The sequence below is a fragment of the Nomascus leucogenys genome, chromosome 2 (assembly GCF_006542625.1).
Source record: "Nomascus leucogenys isolate Asia chromosome 2, Asia_NLE_v1, whole genome shotgun sequence".
Classification (NCBI taxonomy): Eukaryota; Metazoa; Chordata; class Mammalia; order Primates; family Hylobatidae; genus Nomascus; species Nomascus leucogenys.
Genome location: NC_044382.1, coordinates 85,156,169 through 85,177,059, shown reverse-complemented (window position 1 = coordinate 85,177,059; position 20,891 = coordinate 85,156,169). Strand labels below are relative to the sequence as shown.

The 20,891-nt window shown below is 40.9% G+C and overlaps 1 protein-coding gene across 2 annotated transcripts; it reads right to left on the bottom strand.

Moving 5' to 3' along the window:
* Nucleotides 1-373: 373 nt before the first annotated feature.
* GDE1 (glycerophosphodiester phosphodiesterase 1) lies at nucleotides 374-19,677 on the bottom strand. 2 transcript variants are annotated; one of them, XM_003261486.4, is made up of 6 exons: nucleotides 19,242-19,677; nucleotides 15,685-15,860; nucleotides 9,230-9,335; nucleotides 6,019-6,111; nucleotides 3,208-3,419; nucleotides 374-1,943 (listed from the first exon to the last, which is right to left on the bottom strand). In XM_003261486.4, exons 1-6 carry the CDS (start codon nucleotides 19,500-19,502, stop codon nucleotides 1,796-1,798), a joined length of 996 nt encoding a protein of 331 aa, XP_003261534.1. In that variant the 5' UTR covers nucleotides 19,503-19,677; the 3' UTR covers nucleotides 374-1,795. The 2 variants fall into 2 exon arrangements, with proteins under 2 accessions (XP_003261534.1, XP_030656102.1); XM_030800242.1 differs by having other exon boundaries at nucleotides 15,685-15,856; nucleotides 19,242-19,661.
* Nucleotides 19,678-20,891: the final 1,214 nt, after the last annotated feature.

Sequence of the window (20,891 nt, the reverse complement as noted above, 5' to 3'; positions counted from 1 at the left end):
CACTCTAGTCATAACATGGCACGGAAGTACATGCAGTTTAGACATTTGTTCCACTCAATGAACAAATCTTTGTTGTTCACTTTAAAATTCAAGACAACTTTTTTGCAAATGCTGATTCAAAATGTACCAAGCCCCATCTATCTATCATGCCTATGCCAATACAATCTGTCACAAAAAAGTTTGCTTCTCATTGTCACATAGCTGTGGGGACTGGTGGCCTTCTAAAATCACTGTCCGGCTGCTGCAAGTGTGAGGCCAGCAACCCACGGCAGGGATGCAGGAGGGAAGCCATGGCTAAACTGTGGGCCTGGACAAAAGCCACAGATGGGGTTGAAAGGTGAGAAGGGGTAAGCTAGAGGAGACAGACGGCGTTGCCATTAAAAAAAAATTCAACTTCATTTTAATGTTGCTACTTAAGTTCACAATAAAATCCCTGGAAGTTCAAATTGGAAAGAGCAGAGTTGGGGTCATGGGCTCAACAATATAAAGGCAGATTCAGTGGGGGGTAAGGGTAGTGGCTCTGGGGGCAGACTGACCTAGATTTGAATGCCAATTGTACCAGACTCAAGACACCTTGAGTAAGTGGTTTTATGAAGTACCTCAGTTCTTCATCAGTAGAAAGAGTGCTAACACCTCCATAAGACTTTTGTATGGATTGAGTAAGATAATGCATGTTAAACCACTTGTATAGTTTCTGGCTAACTGTAAACAAGAAGTTCTAGTTATCTTTTTTTTTTTAAGAGTCAGGTTCTCACTGTGTCACCAAGGTTGTAGTGCCATGGTGTAATCATGGCTCATTGCAGCCTTGAACTTCTGGGCTCAAGTGATCCTCCCACCTCAACCTCCTGAGTAGCTGGGAATACAGGCATGCATCACCATGCCTAATTTTTTAGAGATGGGGTCTTGCTATGTTGCCCAGTCTGGCCTCAAGTAATCCTCCTGCCTCAGCTTTCTGAATTGCTGGGATTATCAGCATAAGCCACTGTGCCCAGCTAAATTGTGACTTTTGAGGCAACCCCTTCCCTTCCACAGAGTTTAGTTTCCTCATTTGTAAAATGAGGACAAACCTACATGCTTTTGGAAGTTTCTTCCAGTTCTAATTACCTATGCTCTCATCTGTTGCAGCTTCCTAAAAAGCCTGGAAAAGTGCAACTCTGCCCCCTGGTGGTTTGCAGCTCTCTATTCAAGATGCTGTAAATCCCTCATTGGTTTCAAGACCTCCCTACCATTTTGGTTGCTGCACATTGAAGCCTCACTGGATTGCATGGTGGCTTCCCCAAATTCCGTATGCCTTAGGATAGGATGCTTGGCACACAGTTTTCCTTTAGTGCTCCTTTTAATGATTTTATTAGTAATGCCACAAGTTTGATGTCTACAGTACATGTTAACATAGCTGAGTACAAATATTTGAAATAAGTGTGGCAAGTTTTAAAATGTCAACTCTGAGTTATCATGCATGTCCCATGCATTTACATCTGCATCTGCAAATTGTACAATTCAGTCTGTGCTTATCCTCACTGGGTCTCCCTGTGTGCCTCAGCTAGGGCAGGGCAGGGGCTGTTGTGTTTTTTCAGACCCAGATTTTCAAGAGCAACAGTGTTGAACTCTGGCATTCCATGGTGCACGGTGGCAACACTGGGTTTAGCTTTGGTTCAGGTAAAAATGCAATGACCAACTATTGCATTTGTGTGAGTCACCTGATTCCCCAGGGCCTGGGCTAGCACAAAGGGTATTTTGATATCCCTGTATGAGGCCCCTGGCAGTTTCTGAACCCGTTTCGTCCCAGCGTAAAAGTCTAGAAGTGAGGTTCGCAGTCTTCCACCATGCTGTCAGTGATATAGCTGGAACCAAGATGGGACTCGTAGTAACTCTTTTCATCAAAGGTATTAACAGTCCAACCAACAACCTGGATTCCTTTAGCTGACCACTTCTTCAAGTAAGCCCTGGGGAAAGAGGAAAGCCAATCCTGTTAGAAGAATAAGCAGCTGTCTCAGGAATCTATAATGGCCACTATGTATGGTGTTCACTGCATACCAATAGTGCCCAGAGAATGCCTCCTACCTGGCCTCTGCACTGTGATCAGAGGGACTGTTCCAAAACCCAGGATGCCATGAACCTCCCTACATTGTCCCAGCTTAAAACATTTCAGTAGCTCACTAATGATCGCCACCCCCAACTGTCCTTGGCACAGCCACTGAAGGTGTGCCTGACCTGGCCCCGACCTGTCTCCTTGGCTTCATATCACACCACACTCCCCCTTTCTTTTCCGTGCTGATTAATTTTAAATTAATTGAAAGAATATTCATTTTCTTTCAATTCCTAGAAAGAACCATGCTTCTTCCTGCCAGAGCACATCACATGTATTTTTCTCTCTGATCTGGATTCCTCCCAATTCCCACTCACCCTTCAGATCTTAGCTTAACTGTCACTTCCTTGGGGATGCTGTTTCTGACAACCCAGACCAGATCAGATTACAGTCCGTGCACACTGTTCTCTCTGACATAGCCTGTATCTTAGTTTTAACTTTATATTGATTGGATTTTTATTTGATTAGCATCTCTCTCTCTCCCACTTGGCTGTAAATGTCACAAGGGCAGAGATCATGGCTTTGATTCTTTACCCACTGCATCTTCAGCTTCTCAATATGGAACCTTGCAATAGTGTAGGCACTTACCAAATATTTATTAAACTGAATCATGTATGTCTGAAATAATACTAGACTTACAACTCTAAATAGCTGAAATATACAGATATAGAATTGCCAAAGAAATGATTCCGAGATCGCTAGCAGGTTAGGAAACGGAAATTTTATGGGGAGAGGTGGGGGAGTGCCTATAACGTAAGATGGTAGCGGGGAGGATGGTGCCCACAGGATGTCTTCACTGTGGTTCTCTCCAGGATCCTGTGTTGGCTTTCAAAAAAACCAGTCACAGAAATAAAATCCCTTTCTCAGCATAGTTTCACAGGTTCATTTTTTTTCTTCAAAATACACTAAAAAACCAAAAATATGTGATCGACTTGGTCTGAAAACAGTGAAATATGCCTGAACTCTTCCCACCTAAGAAGTGAAATTGGCAATCCAATTTAGAGGCATGGTAAGCTTTGCAGGTCAAAACCAATTCAGGTTGTCTACTCTGTTAATCCTTCGTTTCAAATAGGAGCATTCAGGACATGTGTCTGGGTAAAATAAAAAACCTTCCAACTTACGGGGATACAAAATCCTTTTGCATGAGGAAAGCTGAAATTCCACACAGGTACCACAAGATATTATGCATGCTCCAATCGAGCAAAATGTCCATCATAACAAATATAAAATGTTTCCAGAAAGTATCATAGCGTGGTTTCCCATCTCCTGTATGGCTTAGGCTCCAAGGTCTGTGAGTTAATGCTGTTATTACATCCCGATCTGTTTGTCTCATCTGAAAATTTGGGGAAGTAAAATAATGATCATATATAAAGTTGAATACTTATTAGTTTAGATTTAGCCAATGTGCTCAACCAGATGAGGTGGTCATGGTTGGTACCCTGCCCCGCTATCTACTAAATAAGTTCTCAATCATAAACCCTTTGAGAAAATCATGTGAAGAATGTAAAGCATTAATATGTGGCACATATGAGAACATTTTTTTTCACAAACCTTAAAAACTGCAATCCTATCTTTAAAATGGAAAAATTAAAACCTTAGGATCAAATTTTAATAACGTCACGAGAATAAACTTTTAACTGGATATCAACTTAAATCCTGGCCGGAGATAATTAATTAGAAGTCAATGAGGATGGAACCAAGGTCAGTTCAAGATGGGCCGTTTAGTTTTGACCCTTTCCAGAGCAAATGGCTGAAGAGTTGCAGGGGTGAGGAGGAGGATGGGGAAGTGAGGTGGGAATGGAGAGAAGGAATTGTGACGAGAGAATGGGAGAGGACAACAGAGAAATGAAGAGTTTCTTCAGTCTCTGCTCTTGTGCTCCTCTGGGGGAATGTCTTACACATTTTAAAGGACTCTCTGGTCAAGGAAGTTTGGGAAACACTGTTCCAAATGTCTACAAGCCCCATGACCCTATTCATCTCCATGACAGCTTCTATTGATAGGCTCTATCCTCACTGTAAAAATTTTCAGTGTATGCTCTGTTGGTCACTGGTAAAGAATGCTATGGAACCAGCTCATTATTTTGCAAACTGGTAAATAAAAGGAAAGATTAAGCATTTATTCTGCCTATTTGGTAACTAAATAGTAGAGGAGGGAAAGTTTCTTTTTATAGATCTATTTCAGCTAATGCAAGAAGTAATAGAATTAAAATATCAACATTTTGTAGCTCCCTAGAAAATGTACAGATCTGGCCAATGAGCATCAACAGCAGCTAACAACAACAGGAATCAACCAGATGTCAAGTGCCTCCTGACGGACAAACACCCTCATCTCTAGAGTTACCTTGCCAAGAATAACCAACCCTAACCTCAACAAGGCAAGCTTCCAGCTCTCGCTACCAGTTTATAGAAAATAAAGAGAATAAAGTATTAAACCATATCATGGCATAATCAGCAAAATCTGGATTTGGGTAAACTCTACAAAACAATAATCTGGTTTCTTCAGTAAATACAAAACAAGGAGTCCCCCCCAAAAACAAACAAACAAAACCCCAAAAAACAGAGAGAGAGAGAGAGACAGAACCTGCAAGTTTTAAGATTTACAGTTGCCGGCAGGGCACAGTGGCTCACACCTGTAATCACTTTGGGAGGCCGAGGCAGGCAGATCACCTGAGGTCAGGAGCTCGAGACCAGCCTGGCCAACATGGCGAAAACCTGTCTCTACTAAAATACAAAAAAAATTAGCCAGGCATGGTGGTGTGTGCTTGTAATCCCAGCTACTCAGGAGGCTGAGGCAAGAGAATTGCTTGAACCCGGGAGGCAGAGGTTGTGATGAGCCGAGATCATACCACTGGGCGACAGAGTGGGACTCTGTCTCAAAAACAAACAAAAAAAGATTTACAATTGTAACACGCAGATCTTATTTGGGTCCCATTCAAATGAGCAATTTATGAAAAACAAAAAACCATTTATGACATTTCTGAGACAAGTCAAAATTTAAACACTGGATATTTGATGATATGAAGAATTTATTGTTAATAATTTTTAGATGGGACAATGGCATTGTGGCTATGTTTTTAAAAAGGCATCACTAGGTTGGTTATAGTGGCTCATGCCTGTAATCCCAGCACCTTGAAAGGCTGAGGCGGAAGGATTGCTTGAGCTTAGGAGTTGGAGAACTGCCTGGGTAACACAGGGAGATCCTGTCTCTACAAAAAATAAAAATAAAAAATTAGCCAGGTGTGGTGACGTGCTCCTGTGGTCCCAGCTACTTGGAAGGCTAAGACAGGAGGATCATTTGAGCCTGGAAGGTCAAGAGTGCAGTGAGCCGTGATCACACCATTGCACTCTAGCCTGGGAAACTGAGGGAGAACTCGTCTTTAAAAATAAATAAATAAATAAATAAATAAAATTAAATTAAATTAAAATAAAATGGCATCACTTTTTAAAGATTCTTAATGCAATTTTATGGATGGAATAAGATTTGCTTCAAAATAACACTGGGGAGGATCAGTAGGGTTATGGGTGAAATGAGCTGGATCATGGTTAAGGGGGGGTGCACCGTACTACTCTATTTTATGCATGTTTTAGATTCTCCATAATTAAGAATTTATTTTATGAAGGTATGTTCTGCTGTTAGTTGGTGAGAAGAGGGGGCTACATAATTCTTTTCTGTTGTGAGAATTTTACCACAGTCATCTGAATGAGCCTATAAACAACAATAAAGAAGGGGCAAAAGAGGAATAATGGCATTCTGTAAGGGGTATCAGTACATTCCCCTTCTGGAATTTCTCTTGTTAATTTAAAAGAGGGGCTTCTCAACTGTGACCTTGACGCAGTTCAATTTAATAGGCATCTATCCTGTGCTTACGCAGCCCATTGCAATTATCTACACCAGCTCACCTAATACGTACAAGAAAAATCTCGAATGTTACCTTATAGATAACTTCTGGCAAGAAAGAACAGACCATACTATTATTGTACAGTTGAGGAAATTCCATATACATTTTCTTTAGAGCCTCAGTAGCCTGTAAAATAAAGAGATTCATATATTTAAAATTGATTAAAATGTGATAGATAGCCTCAGCCAATAACTATCATATATTAAGTACAACCCTATGGAATAAAACAGAAGTTTACTAGAAATGGAGGTGCTGAAAGTATTGGCAGAATCTATTATCCACTGGGATGCATTTTAAACTCACACCAGCAGCAAACAAGGAAGAAGGTGGAGTACTGCTGCTTTACTCCTTCTGAGGTCCTCACCCCTTTTGTCATACTTTTGAAAAGTGTGGTAAGCCGTAGGCCAGATGAGGCCAGAGGCAAAATTTTCCTTGCCTTATACCCTAGTTTAGCCACTATGAAAAGTCTTTTCATACCCACAAGCTCTATCACTGTGCCTCTTCCAAATGAAACATGAGCCAGCCAGTCTGGGAACTACAGAGGGTAGACTTCTCAGTCCAGGGGACTGAGAGGACGTATTACCCATCACCAGTATGGAGGGAGAAGCAATGGGGCAAGGGTAGGAGGGACTGGGAAGAGTTAAGGGGCTCCCAATTCTTCCCAAGGTGAATGGAAGTTTCTTTTTACAGTAGTCTAGCTACGAAATGAAGAAGACATGATAGAATTTAAGTATTATTTGGTAACCCCTAGTGAAGTGACATCAATAGCAGCTAACAACAAGAAAGTCACCAGCCATGTAGGACGCAATGCTGCTGCTGCATAATTTGTGAAACACTGCTAATTTTTGGAATGTCACACATACCCCTAACCAAATATGATGGGCAAAATGCATTCTCCCACCAAAATAAAAAAAAACACAAATTATCCATATCATGCCTCCTCTTCACTAATGCAACTGAAGGTAAGCTATAGAAAGCTGTTTTTTCTTTTTTTTTTTTTTTTTTTTTTGCTGTTTGAACAAAGACATGCACTATAAACTCTTTGCTTTTACATTATTTAATTTTCACAACAACCCTATGTGGTAACTGCTTTTAGTATCCCCATTTTACCCATGAAAAAACTGAAGCTCATCAAAGTTAAGGTTACCCTGTAGTAAGAGCTCAGTCAAAGACTGTTGGAGTCCCAAGCCCATGATTTTGGCCACCGTGCTCTACTAGCTCCACTTTGTTGCCTACACTTGTCCCTTCTACTACCATCTTGGTGAATTAGGTCACTATGTTCTACCCAGTCTTGGCTGAACACCCATGAGCACCCATCCAGAAAACCAAATAGCTAGATTTTTTTAAAAAATGTCTACTTCTTTTTAAAAAGTATTCTAAGAGAAGGCAGGTGTGGTGGCTCACACCTGTAATCCCAGCACTTTGGGAGGCCAAGGTGGGCGGATCACTCGAGGCCAGGAGTTTGAGACCAGCCTGGCCAACATGGCAAAACCCCATCTCTACTAAATATACAAAAATTAGCCAGGTGTGATGGCACACGCCTCTAATCCCAGCTGCTTGGGAGGCTGAGGCAGGAGAATTGCTTGAACCCGGAGGCAGAGGTTGCAGTGAGCTGAGATCGCACCAATGCACTCCAGCCTAGGTGACAGAGTGAGACTCTGTCTCAAAAAAAAAAAAAACACACACACACAAAAAAACTAAGAGAATAAGCATGAAAGTCAGTATACCATGGGTGAAATGTAGGACCTATCAGGGTTCCCAAATGTGGGCTGCAACATCAACAATGAGCACCTGAGGTGCTCATTAAAAATACATGTTCCTTGAGCCCACTCTAGACATTTTCAGAATCTCTTCCCTAGGGAGAATGGCCCAGGAATTTGTATTTTAAAATAGATATGCCAGGTGATTCTAATGCAGACCGATTGGAAAACCTAGATGTATACAACTATCAGTTTACCAGAATAATACATTAGTTACCATTCTCTTCCTTCTTCAAAAATAAGAGTTAACTATAATAAAATTAGAGTGTATACTTAGGCTCCACATTTCAGGTTTTTTTTTTTTTTTTGAGACGAAGTCTCACTCTGTCACCCAGGCTGGAGTACTACTGGCACAATCTCAGCTCACTGCAACCTCCGTCTCCCCGGTTCAAGCAATTCTCCTGCCTCAGCCTCCCGAGTAGCTGGGATTACAGGTGCCCACCACCACGTCCAGCTAATTTTTTATTTTTAGTGGAGACGGGGTTTCGCCATGTTGGCCAGGCTGGTCTCGAACTCCTGACCTCAGGTGATCCACCCGCCTCGGCCTCCCAAAGTGCTGGGATTACAGGCGTGAGCCACCCCACCCGGCCCATTTTGGGTTTTAACAACTGGTTTCAATGATATCATGGGATTAATAAAAAAAAAAAATTGGCATTGTCAGAATTCTCAACCAGTAGATGGCCATTACCGATTATTAATATTGCTAGGGGAAAAATACTCAAGTTGCCCAAATGGGGAAAAAAGTACTTGCACTTGAAAAGCTGGTTATAAGAGAACAAATGTAATCAGAATCATATCTTCCCACTGATTTTCACTGTAATAATATGTTCTTATGAGTAAAAGTGCAGGCCCTAAAATTTAAGCAAAATTTTACCTAGGAATGTCAAACACATTTGAAGAAAATAAATGATTTTCTGATAAAAGTATAACTGCTGAAATCAATGAATAAAAAACTATACATAAGGGATATAAATTATACAAAGGGATACATCTATGTAAAAGGTATGTGTTCTGTTAACTATTAGAAGCTTTTAATATAGGAATTCTCTTTAAATGCAGTCCATAGTTGTCCATATAAGGCCCTTAACTTTTAAGCTAGATAAAATTGGTCTTGTGTACAACTTCGGAATTCCTTTTTATGAGGTTACTTGAGTGGTTTTTTCTAGAAGTGCCTTTTTTACTGTTTACTTAATATCTTTTGTAAATGCTTTATGTAAATAATAGAAACTTGACTCTTCCATTTTGTGCTGGTTATTGAATATCAGAAGTTTTGTAAAGGTTCCATAAAAGGTTAAAAAGTTCCATAATGTACTGTTTCCTTAAATGATATAGATTCCTGCATTGTACACTTCCATTAAACAAATATAATTTATAAAAATAAGTTTTAAAAAGAATAAATCACAAAATATATGTAACTTTGGAAATGACTGTCAATGAAATAAGATGTCTTTTTAACAAAGTGAAGTCCACAGTTTAAACTGTACCTTGTTTGCATGGCCTTTGACATCAAAGAAGATTGTGAGGTTATGGTTTAGGCACTCTGCAATGGCTTCCCTCAGGGTAGGGATCTTTTCATCAGGGAAATCATTCCTATAAAAGAAGAGAAAACACATTGTAAGAAAAAAGAGAAACAGATAAACTATATTGTAACAAACATTTTGCAAATGTCTCTCAATCAAAAGGAAAGAATGTTTTCTCCAACTTCCTTTCTTCGACCATGGCAAAGTCCAACGATAATTTACTGTAAGTTTTTTTTTTTTTTTGAGACGGAGTCTTGCTCTATTGCCCAGGCTGGAGTGTAGCGGTGCAATCTTAGCTCACTGGAACCACCAACTCCCAGGTTCAAGCAATTCTCCTGCCCCAGCCTCCCGAGTAGCTAGGACTACAGGCATGTGACACCATGCCTAGCTAATTTTTTGTATTTTTAGTAGAGGCGGGGTTTCACCATGTTGGCCAGGCTGGTCTTGAACTCCTGACCTCAAGTGATCTACCTGCCTTGGCCTCCCAAAGTGCTACGATTCCAGGTGTGAGCCACCACGCCTGTCCTACTGTAATAATTTGAACCAAATTATATTCTTTTTTCCACATTTTTATTGCTATATACTTAGACATATTTTTGTGATATGCGCCTAATGTATACTGATGAAATCAGGGTCTTTAGGATGTCCATCACCCCAAATATTTATCATTTCTTTGTGTTAGGAACATCCAAATCTCCTAGCTATTTTGAAATATACAACAGATTGTTAACTATAATCACCCTACTATGTTATTGAACACTAGAATTTATACCTTCTAACTGTATGTTTGTACTCATTAACCAAATTCTCTTTATTCTCCTCTTCCCCCAACCCTATACCCTTCCCAGCCTCTGGTAACTATCATTCTCCTCTCTACCTCCATGAGATCAACTTTTTTAGCTCCCATATATGAGTGACAACATGTAATATTTGCCTTTCTGTGCCTGGCTTATCTTATTTCATTTAACATAATACCTTCAGTTCCATCCATGTTGCTGCAAATGACAGGATATCATCTCTTTTTATGGCTACATGGTATTCCATTGAGTCTATTTACCACAGTTTCTTTATCCATTCATCCACTGATGAACACTTAGGTTGATTCTGTATCTTGGCTATCGTGAATAGTGTTGCAATAAACCTGGGGGTGCAAGTATGCCTTTGATACACTAGTTTCCTTTCCTTTGGATAGATACCAACTAGTGGGATTACTGGATTGTATGGTAGCTCTATATTTTTAGTTTTTTGAGAAACCTCCATACTGTTTTCCATAATGGCTGTACTAATTTACATTCCCACCAACGAATATGAGTTCCTTTTGCTCTGTATCCTCGCCAGCATCTGTTATTTTAAAAATCTTTTAAATAATGGCCATTCTAACTAGATAAAATGGTATTTCATTGTGGTTTTGATTTGCATTTCTCTAATAATTTGTGGTGTTTTTTCATATGCCTGTTGGCCATTTGTGTATCCTCTTTTGAAAAATGTCTATTCAAATTAGGATTTGAGTAGATGTTTTTAATGGGATTATTATTGTTTTTGCTGTTGAGTTCCTTGTATATTCTGGATATTAGTTACTTGTCTGTTGAATAGTTTGCAAATATTTTCTCCTATTCAACAGGTTTTCTTTTTACCCTGTTGATTGTTTCCTTTGCTATGCAGAAGCTTTTTAGTTTAATATAGTCGCATTTGCCTGTTTTTTTTGCCTGTGCTTTTGAGGTCTTAGCCATAAAATCTTTGCCTAGACCAATGTCGCAGAGCATTTCCCCTACGTTTTCTTCTAGTAGTTTTATAGTTTCTGGTCTTAAATTTAAACTTTTAATCCATTTTGTGTTGATTTTCTAAATATGGTGAGAGATAGGGGTCGTTTCATTACCCTGCATATGGATATCCAGTTTACCCAGTACCCGTTATTGAAGAGAGTGTCCTTTCCCCCACTGTATGTTCTTGGTGCCTTCATGGAAAATCAGTTGGCTGTAAATATATGGATTTATTTCTTGATTCTCTATCGTATTCCATTGGTCTATGTATCTGTTTTGTGTGTGTGTGTGAGTTTTTATACCAATACCATGCTGTTTACTGTGGCTTTGTAGTATATCTTGAAGTGAGGTAGTGTGATACATCCAGCTTTGTCCTTTTTGCTCAGTATTGCTTTAGCTATTTGGGCTTCTTTATGGCTCCATATGAATTTTAGGATTGTTGCTTTTCTATTTCTCTGAAGAATGTCTTTGATATTTTGATAGAGATTGCACTGAATTGTAAATTATTTTGAGTAGAATGGTCACTTTAGGAATATTAATTTTTCTGATCCATGAGCATGGGATGTCTTTCCATTTGTTTGTGTCCTCTTTAATTTTTCTCATCAGTGTTTTGTAGTTTTCCTTGTAGAGCTCTTTCACCTCTTTGGTTATATTTATTCCTAGGTATTTTATTGGGTTTTTTCGGGTAGCTATGTAAATGGGATTGCTTTCTTGATTTCTTTTACAGCTAGTTCATTATTTACGTATGGACATGCTACTGATTTTTGTACATTGATTTTATATGCTGCAATTTTACTAAATTTGTTTATTAGTTCTAACAGTTTTTTGGTGAAGTCTTTAGGTTTTTCTACATACAAAATCATGTTGTCGGCAAAGAGGGACAATCTGACTTCCTCTTTTTCCAATTTGGATGCCTTTTATTTCTTTCTCTTTCCTGATTGTTTTGGCTAGTCAATCATTCCATATTTAGCAAAATTGATATGAAGGTCGAAAGAATCATGGAGGAAGTAAATCATATTATCCAGAGTTTGCTGTACTTGGGACTGATAAAACCGAAAGCATCCAGTAAGTACAGACTAAATGCAATCATAAACTTCCCTTTTATTGCATGAGACTTTCAAACATGTTATGGTTGCTTTTAACCACAAGTAGGTTGGGCTGTAATTGTGTAAGAAGCAACAAGTAAATGGTTTGCACAAGCACTTTTAGAAAGGTTAAGACAACTGGACCACATGGTGGTGCCTAAGACATTTTTAATTCATATCCTGGTAACAAGTGAGCATTGAAAACCCAAGACTCACAGGTGAGAAGAATTGAAGCACACAGATACCTGAGCACAGAGATTAGAGATTGACGGTCTTTGGTTTCTTACATTGTATAATGGATGTTATTTTTCTGTTTTTTGTTTTGTTTTGTTTTGATCTGTTTTCCTTTTCTGGTAATTCTGTACTTCTGACACTAGCTATAAATTGGGGTTCCCACCTCCTCCTCCTTGGGTTCAATTAATTTGTTAGAGTGGCTTGTGGAACTCAAATAAACATGTTTACAGGTTTATTATAAAGGATGTTACACAGAATACAGATGAAGAGATGCGTAGGGTGAGGTATGGGGAAAGGGGCATAGAGCTTCCATGCCCTTTCTGGGTGCTCCATCATTCAGGAACCTCCATGTGTTCAAATACAGATATTCTTGACCAAAGACCAGCAACAACAAAAATCATTTAATTTTTAAGAAATCACTGAATTTCTATTGAATTAATAACATTATTAATAAATAACCCTACTCCCCAAAGGGCAGAGTATATGCCACCTTTGGAAAACTCAGAGACTTAATTTTCAGATTGTGATTTCCCTAATAGAACCCTATGCAGGAGGAATTCTTAGGAATACATAAATCTGGCCAGGCACGGTGGCTCACGCCTGTAATCCCAGCACTTTGGGAGGCTGAGGCAGGCGGATCACGAGGTCAGGAGATCGAGACCATCCTGGCTAACATGGTGAAACCCCGTCTCTACTAAAAATACAAAAAAAAAAAAAAAAAATTAGCCAGGTGTGGTGGCAGGCGCCTGTAGTCCCAGCTACTCCGGAGGCTGAGGCAGGAGAATGGCGTGAACCCGGGAGGCGGAGCTTGCAGTGAGCCGAGATCACGCCACTGCACTCCAGCCTGGGTGAAAGAGCGAGACTCCGTCTCAAAAAAAAAAAAAAAAAAGGGAATACATAAATCTGTTAACTGTATTGTGTATTTATTTAAGTGCAACTGTTTAAATAATTTTCTAAGACATAATTTTCTGATAAAGAAAATGAAAACTAAGTGCTTGATACAAAAGAAATTAGCTTTTCTCTCATAATAAAATTATTATTTAACTTAATGCTAATTCAACTGCATTATTTCAACTGTAAGATCATGCTTTAAAAAAAGGGTAAGGATAGGCCAGGTACAGTGGGCTCATGCCTGTAATTTCAGCACTTTGGGGAGCCGAGGTGGGCGGATCACCTGAGGTCAGGAGTTTGAGACTAGCCCGGCCAACATGGCGAAACCCCGTTTCTACTAAAAATGCAAAAATTAGCCAGGTGTGGTGGCATGTGCCTGTAATCCCAGCTACTCTGGAGGCTGAGGCAGGAGAATCCCTTGAACCCAGAAGGTGGAGGTTGCAGTGAGCCAAGACCATGCCATTGCACTCCAGCCTGGGCAACAAGAGTGAAATTCCATCTCAAAAAAAAAAAGATAAGGATAATTTAAACATTACAGGCAATTATCCTAGCCATTCTAATCAATTTCTATTCCCTGAGAGTGAAAGATGGGAGACCTGAATTCGTTGTTCCTTTGGCTGATCTTAGTTTCCTCCTTATCCTCCTCTCAGGACACGCATCTATCACACTGAGCATAATTCTAGAGAAAATATCTATTTCTTCCCACAACATGATCCGTAAACACAAGCCAATTACTTCATTTAGTGTTCAATCATAGAAAACACACTCCGTTCCAATAGTGGAGCAAAGACTGATTGTGTTAAAGATATTGGGATAATATGTTGCCTTTGCTATGGTGTCTTCTTAAGGGATTTTTTGAAAATCACAATTTTTTTTTCCTAGGATGCACAAATTCCAGAGAAATGGACTCAGTGCTCCCTTAAAGGATTTTTAAGGGTAATGATGACCCTAAACATTTTTGCTTTAAGTATTAACTTTGAACCTGACATTTTATTAGTTGCAATGTCATTATAATATTAAAACCAGCCTTTCCCTTGCATAAGCAGAACAATACAATATCTGATGACAGTCAAGAACAATTCTAGCAACTTGGACTCATAATTCTCAAGTGTTACCAATATTCTTTCCTGCCTACAGTATGATTTCCTTCGGCTGACTAATGTTTTCAGATCCTAGGAAAATAGGTCTGAATCATCTTTTAGGAAAAAGTATAACTTAATTGTTGGGTCAAATACTTAATTTTCCAAGAGAATCGATCATTGTCTGGATAATTGATATTACATGAATAATCAGTGAGCACACACTTTTCAGTACTGCAAAGATGACAAGCAGAGAGGGATTTAAATAACCACATTCCAAAGTACAGTATATTACTCAGCATACCAATTCCAAGGGTGCTTACAGCTGTAAGTGGGGAAGAGGAGGTAGGTTCTGTGGTCATGTAAGTTTGAGAAAAGCTAAGTTACAAGTAAGAATCAGCTGATGTGGACTGTTTATCCACAACAGAAGTATTCAGAGTACACTGTTTGATCTTATTTGAACCCTGTTTTTGTGGAACAGCTTGTAAGATTAGCTCTGGTGTATATACTTCGGAAGCTATGTGTACACTCTACCAGGAAGGAATTAAATTAGACACTGAAAGAACTTTTGCTCTTACAGGGTTGAAAGACACTAGGGGCAGCTAAAAACAGCATGATTTGGACTAAAACGGGATAGATTCTAGTTTTGGCTTCTTTATGAACTAGTTATTTGCCCTTGAGTAAATAATTTAACTTTTCTGGGATTATCTCTAAAGGCAAGATTGATCTAGATCTATAGTATCCTATATGGTAGCCACACATGGCTATTTCAGTTTAAATTTACATTTAAATTAAAAATTCACTTCCTTGTGTCACTAGCCACATATCAAGTGCTCAATAACCACAGGTACCTACCATATTACACAGTGCAGATATAAAATATTTCCATCACTGCAGAAAGTTCTACTGCAAAGTGCTATTCTAGATGATTTCTAGGATACTCTCTATTCCTACAATTCTGTGATTCCTCAGAAGTTTGTTATGAGGATCAGAAGAATTAAATGGGTTAAGTTAAAATGTGATATTATAATGCTACTTGAAGCTTTTATTGAATGTATAATTTGCTTCTTGGTACACCTGAAGGCAAGAAGATTGCCAAGCAATGGCTTTCAGCCTCATGATTCTATAATGACTAGACAGTATTATCTTGAGAGTAATTCTGAAGCCAAATTTAACCTCAGTGGGAAAGATTAAAAACATAATGCCGAATTTCTGTTGTTCCTGGCACTTGCTCATTACTTAGGAGACCTATATACAGTTCAAAACAAAACAAGACAACTCTCCTGGGGCAGATGTAATTAGAAGGCACCAGTGTCTGTCATTTCCAATAAAAGCTAAAAGATCTGTTTAAGTGACAATAAACTACTTACCTGAGTCTATGGTTTGCTGCAGGATTCAGCTTCCTAATTTGTTCAAACGTCAAATCACACAATCGACCAGTCCCATCAGTCGTCCTATCTACTGTGTTATCGTGCATTAAGACAGGAATCCCGTCAGAAGTAAACTCTATGTCCAACTCCACGCCTGTTGCTCCATTCTTAGCTGCCTTAACAAAAACATCAACAATATTGCTGTCAAATGGCCACAAACATTATTTTGCATCTAACCACCCAAAAGACGAGCAGGGCTCCTAAGACAGCTGTCCTTTTTGATTCACTTTCCTTCCACTTCCCCACCAAACAGCAATCCTGACCTGTTTCTGTTTTTTGTGTATATAACCTTACTTCAATTCCTAACTGATGGGTTCTTTAAAAACTTTTAAGAAATTTTCCCACTCTTCTTACTTTCACAGTGGAAGACTAGGAGACTTCAGGAACTTATGTTTTCTCTGGATGTTTAACTATATGGGTCATCAATGGCTTTTGAACACTTAGACAATTCCAATGTTTACCTGCACTCTTTGTTGGTACAGCAGTTCTGATGATCACCCTATGGTTGTTGATTAGTCAGATATTTCACTACTTTGGCACAAATGAGTCAGGTTTTTGTTGGTTTAATTCCACCCTCTACCACAAAGACACCACGCCTTCTTCTACGACATATCACATTTTGTTTATGTAAGCGGCACTGGCTGTTGGCCAGTAAGTTGTTAAGCTTGATGAGGTAGATTAGAATTTATCTAAAAAGAGAATTTGAACCTTAAATTATACGAGTCATGCTCCTCTGGAGACACACTATTTAATGTTTGCTTCCTTGGCTTCCTCATCACAATAAAGATGTGAAATGCTCATTACGATCAAGATTTCTTCTTTTTTTGGAGACAGCCTGTTGCCCAGGCTGGAGTGCAGTGGCATGATCTCAGCTCACTAAAACCTCCACCTCCTGGGCTTAAGCCATCCTCCCACCTCAGCCTCCCAAGTAGCCGGGACTACCGGCACGTGCCACCATGCCCAGCTAATTTTTGTATTTTTTGTAGAGATGGGGTTTCACCATGTTGTCCAGGCTGGTCTTGAACTCCTGAGACCAAGCAATCCTCCTGCCTCAGCCTCCCAAAGTGCTGAGATTACAGGTATGAGCCACTGTGCCCAGCCATGATCAAGATTTTTAATTTTTTTAAAAATATTTTAAGTCATGGCCTATTGCAAACATCTACAGTAAAAAAGATATAACCTATGTGAATATTTTGACCTAATTTCCTCAGTCTCTTTCTGTACTAAAACAAAAACAAAAACTATTATTTATTGAGCCTTTTCTATTTGCCGGGCACTCTTTAAGTGCTTTAAATGTATTAACTCATTTGATCCTCACAACCCCCGCCACCTCGCCCGGCTAATTTTTTTGTATTTTTAGTAGAGACGGGGTTTCACTGTGTTACCCAGGATGGTCTCGATCTCCTGACCTCGTGATCCGCCCGCCTCGGCCTCCCAAAGTGCTGGGATTACAGGCGGTTCATCTTTTTATCTCAATTACTGGAATAACATAGAAGTACTGGTAAAGCTGGCCAGGCAGTGGCTCATGCCTGTAATCCCAGCACTCTGTAATCCACTGAGGCAGGTGGATCACTTGAGGTCAGGAGTTCGAGACCAGCCTTGCCAACATGGCAAAACACCATCTCTACTAAAAAAAAAAAAAAAAAAAATTAGCCGGGAGTGGAGGAGCACGTCTGTAATCTTAGCTACTTGGAAGCCTGAGGCACAAGAATCGCTTCAACCTGGGAGTTGGAAGTTGCAGTGAGCTGAGATCGCCCCACTGCACTCAAACCTGGGTGACAGAGAGAGATCCTGTCTCAAAAATAAATAAATAAATAAATAAATAAATAAATAAATAAAATTATTGGTAAAGTTGAATGTATATATACATATATACATTTCTGACAGTGCTAGAATTTCTGGTAGATTATAAATGAGATATAGAAGGAAAAACTTGATAAATGTGAGTTGAGTGTATTCCAAAAACAGATACACTATTGTAACAGTGGCAAAGGAATGAAATTACACCCAGAGTACATTCTCCACACGTGCCAGAGTGCAGCTTTAAAAGCATAAATCTTGGCTGGGCACAGTGGCTCATGCCTGTAATCCCAGCTACTCGGGAGGCTGAGGCAGTAGAATCACTTGAACCTGGGATACAGAGGTTGCAGTGAGCTGAGGTTGCACCGATGCACTGTAGCCTGGGAGACAGTGAGACTTCGCTTAAAAAAAAAGAAAAAAAAAAGAAAAAAAAAGAAAAAGGGAGGCCAGGCGTGATGGCTCATGCCTGTAATCCTAGTACCTTGGGAGGCCGAGGCGGGTGGATCACTTTGAGGCCAGGAGTTTGAGACCAGTCTGGCCAACACAGCAGAACCCCATCTCTACTAAAAATACAAAAATTAGCTGGGCGCGGTAGCACACGCCTGTAATCCCAGCTACTCCTGAGGCTGAGGCACGAGAATCGCTTGAACACGGGAGGCAGGGGTTGCAGTGCGTGGAGATTGCACCACTGCCCTCCAGTCTGGGTAAAAGAGTGAGACTCTGTAAAGTTTAAAAAAAAAAAAAAAAAAAAAAAGAAGGAAGGAAGGAGAGAGGGAAAAATAATAAAGAAGAGAATCAGATATATTTACACAGATGCAAAAGTGCCTAATCCACTGAAAAGCCCTCTCTGTAAATTGTCATTATTATGAAGCCAGGAGAATGCCAAGAGCTGGGAGGTACCAAAAGTTTCAGGAGTGCCTTGTGAAAAGGAGGGGGCAGAAACTGATATGAGTCCAGCTGCCAGGGTTGTGCGAGTGCGAATGTGTGTTTCTGGGGAAAAGGTGATAAGGAAATTACTCAAGTGATTCAGAAGACAAGCAAACATATGTCCTGTGAAGGGTGATCTATTTAGACTAACCTCAATTACTGACCAAGACCCTATTTGACCTGACCCATTTTCTGTTTCATTCACACACCAGTCTTTGTTCTGTTCCTTGAAGTCAGGCCACACACTGCCTCTTCTGTTACCTGAACACCCCTATATTATTCCCATCTCAAGACCTTCTGCACCTGCCTGGCTCCTTATAATTCCGGTTTCTGTTCAAATGTTGCTTCTTCGGAGACGATTTCCCTTGACTATTCCATCTAAATAAAATAGCGTAACTCTTTCCTTCGAGATCCCCCGATTTCTTCATTGCACCTTTCACTCTCTCATTTATGTGTTTACTTGTTTAAGGCTTGCCTCCCCCACTCCGATGTACACTCTGTAAACCAGGGACACTTTTGACCTTGTTCCTGGATGTAACCTCAGCGTCAGGCGCACAGAAACTATATACATATCTGCTGTTTTCTGTAAATATAAAACCTCAAGTCCGGAGATCCCTAGACACTGGGAGGGATCAAGAGCCGGGAGCGTGCCTTGTGGACGAATGAGGAAGTGGGAAGGCCGTCCTGAGAAGATCGGGGAACCCTGGGAAGCAAAAGTAGAAGTCCGAGCTCTCGGGAGGACCAAGGGGCGCGAGGCGTGGGGGTCTCACCTGCCGAATGGCCGCCAGCGTGTTCTCGGGAGCGTCGTGGCTGCCGCCGCGGTGGGCGATGGCAGAAATGCGGTCCCGGGGCTTGAGCACCTGCAGGGCCCTGCAAGAGGGCACCGGCTCAAAGCTGAAGACGCGCAGCAGAACGAAGAGGCTGCCTGTGAGGAGGCAGGCATTGACGGGGCTCCGCGTCACCAGCAGCAGCACCAGCAGCAGGAAGGAGAAAGGGCCCAGGAGGCCGCCCTGGTCCTCCCACAGCCACATGCCGGCGCCTGCACCGGCACGGACGGGAGTCCCGGACCCGCCGGGCTCCTGGGGCAGGAGAGTGAGAAGCGAGGGGGAGGGTCCAAAGCACCGGCAGCAGCAAGAACCCCCTGAGGGGACCAGCGCCGCACAATGGCGGCAGCGGACACATCCAGAGAGGGAGCAGGCCGCCCAGCCAATCAGGGATCGGGATTCTCAGCGCTAGTGGGCGGAGCCGCTCCATGGCAACGGGGGCGGGCCCAGGCCCCAGGCCCCCAGCCTCACGTTCCAAATCCAAAGTGGGTTAGGGTTTTCCGGGGTCTGAACTTCAACCTGGGCGTTCAGACTCCTAGGCGAGAAAAGGAGGGATAAGAACCGTCCTAAAGCTGTAGGACTGGAAGGGATTTTAGTGACTCCTTTATCTGCCCTTGAGGAAACTGAATTCCAGGGAACTTGGAGAGGCAGGATGCTTAGACTATCAATTCAATCTAATTCAATTCAATTCAGTTCAGTTCAGTTCAATTCAAGATGTGCCAAATACCGGTCCAGGTGCTCTGGACACAGTTGAACAGGACCTACAGGGTTTTTGCTCTTATGGGACTCACATTCTCGTGGGGGGAAATAAAAGTTAGCAAGTACACCTAACGTTTACAGAGCATTTATCATGTCCCAGGTACTTGGTGAGCAAATACTTTATGTGCTTATCTCATTCTCAATACAGCCTAACAGTTACTATCTCAGGAGACTGATTTCAATCGACTTTATTTTCCTGATTCTGGGGGACTGGAAGAGCCTAGGAAAGAAGGCACAATCGGATTATAAAACTGGAAGGGGTTTTAAGGATTCCCTCATTTCATAGATAAGGAAACTGAGGATAGGTGAATTAAGCAGTTAATGGCAGGGTGGGGACTGACATAAAGGCCTCCCCAGTGATTTGTGACATTTTCACTCCTCCTCCCCGTAATCTTACTTCTGCTAAGGGCTTTTGTACCAGGCTCTGTGCAAGAGTTACCTCAACTGTGCCTCACAGCCACCCTTGTGATAGGCACTTTTAAAACCCCCATTTTACATATGCAAAAACAGGCACTAGAAGGAGGGTAAGAGAGATAGACCGTAAAGCCGAGTTAGGGAATGAAAAGGGGCCCCTGGACATATTTTGGAAGGCTGGTAACATTTTTATGTAGAGAACTTTGCAAAAATATTCAGAGATTTTTCTGTTACCTTTTTTTCCTTTAGTGCATTTTCCCACTGACTTGCAAAAGGGGATAGCTGTCTTAAGCCTTCCAGTTGGCATCTAGGACTCAGCCTTTTTTTTTTCTTTCACACAGTCTCACTGTATCGCCCAGGTTGGAATGCAGTGGTGCAATCATGGCTCACTGCAGCGTCGACCTCCTGGGCTCAAGCGATCTT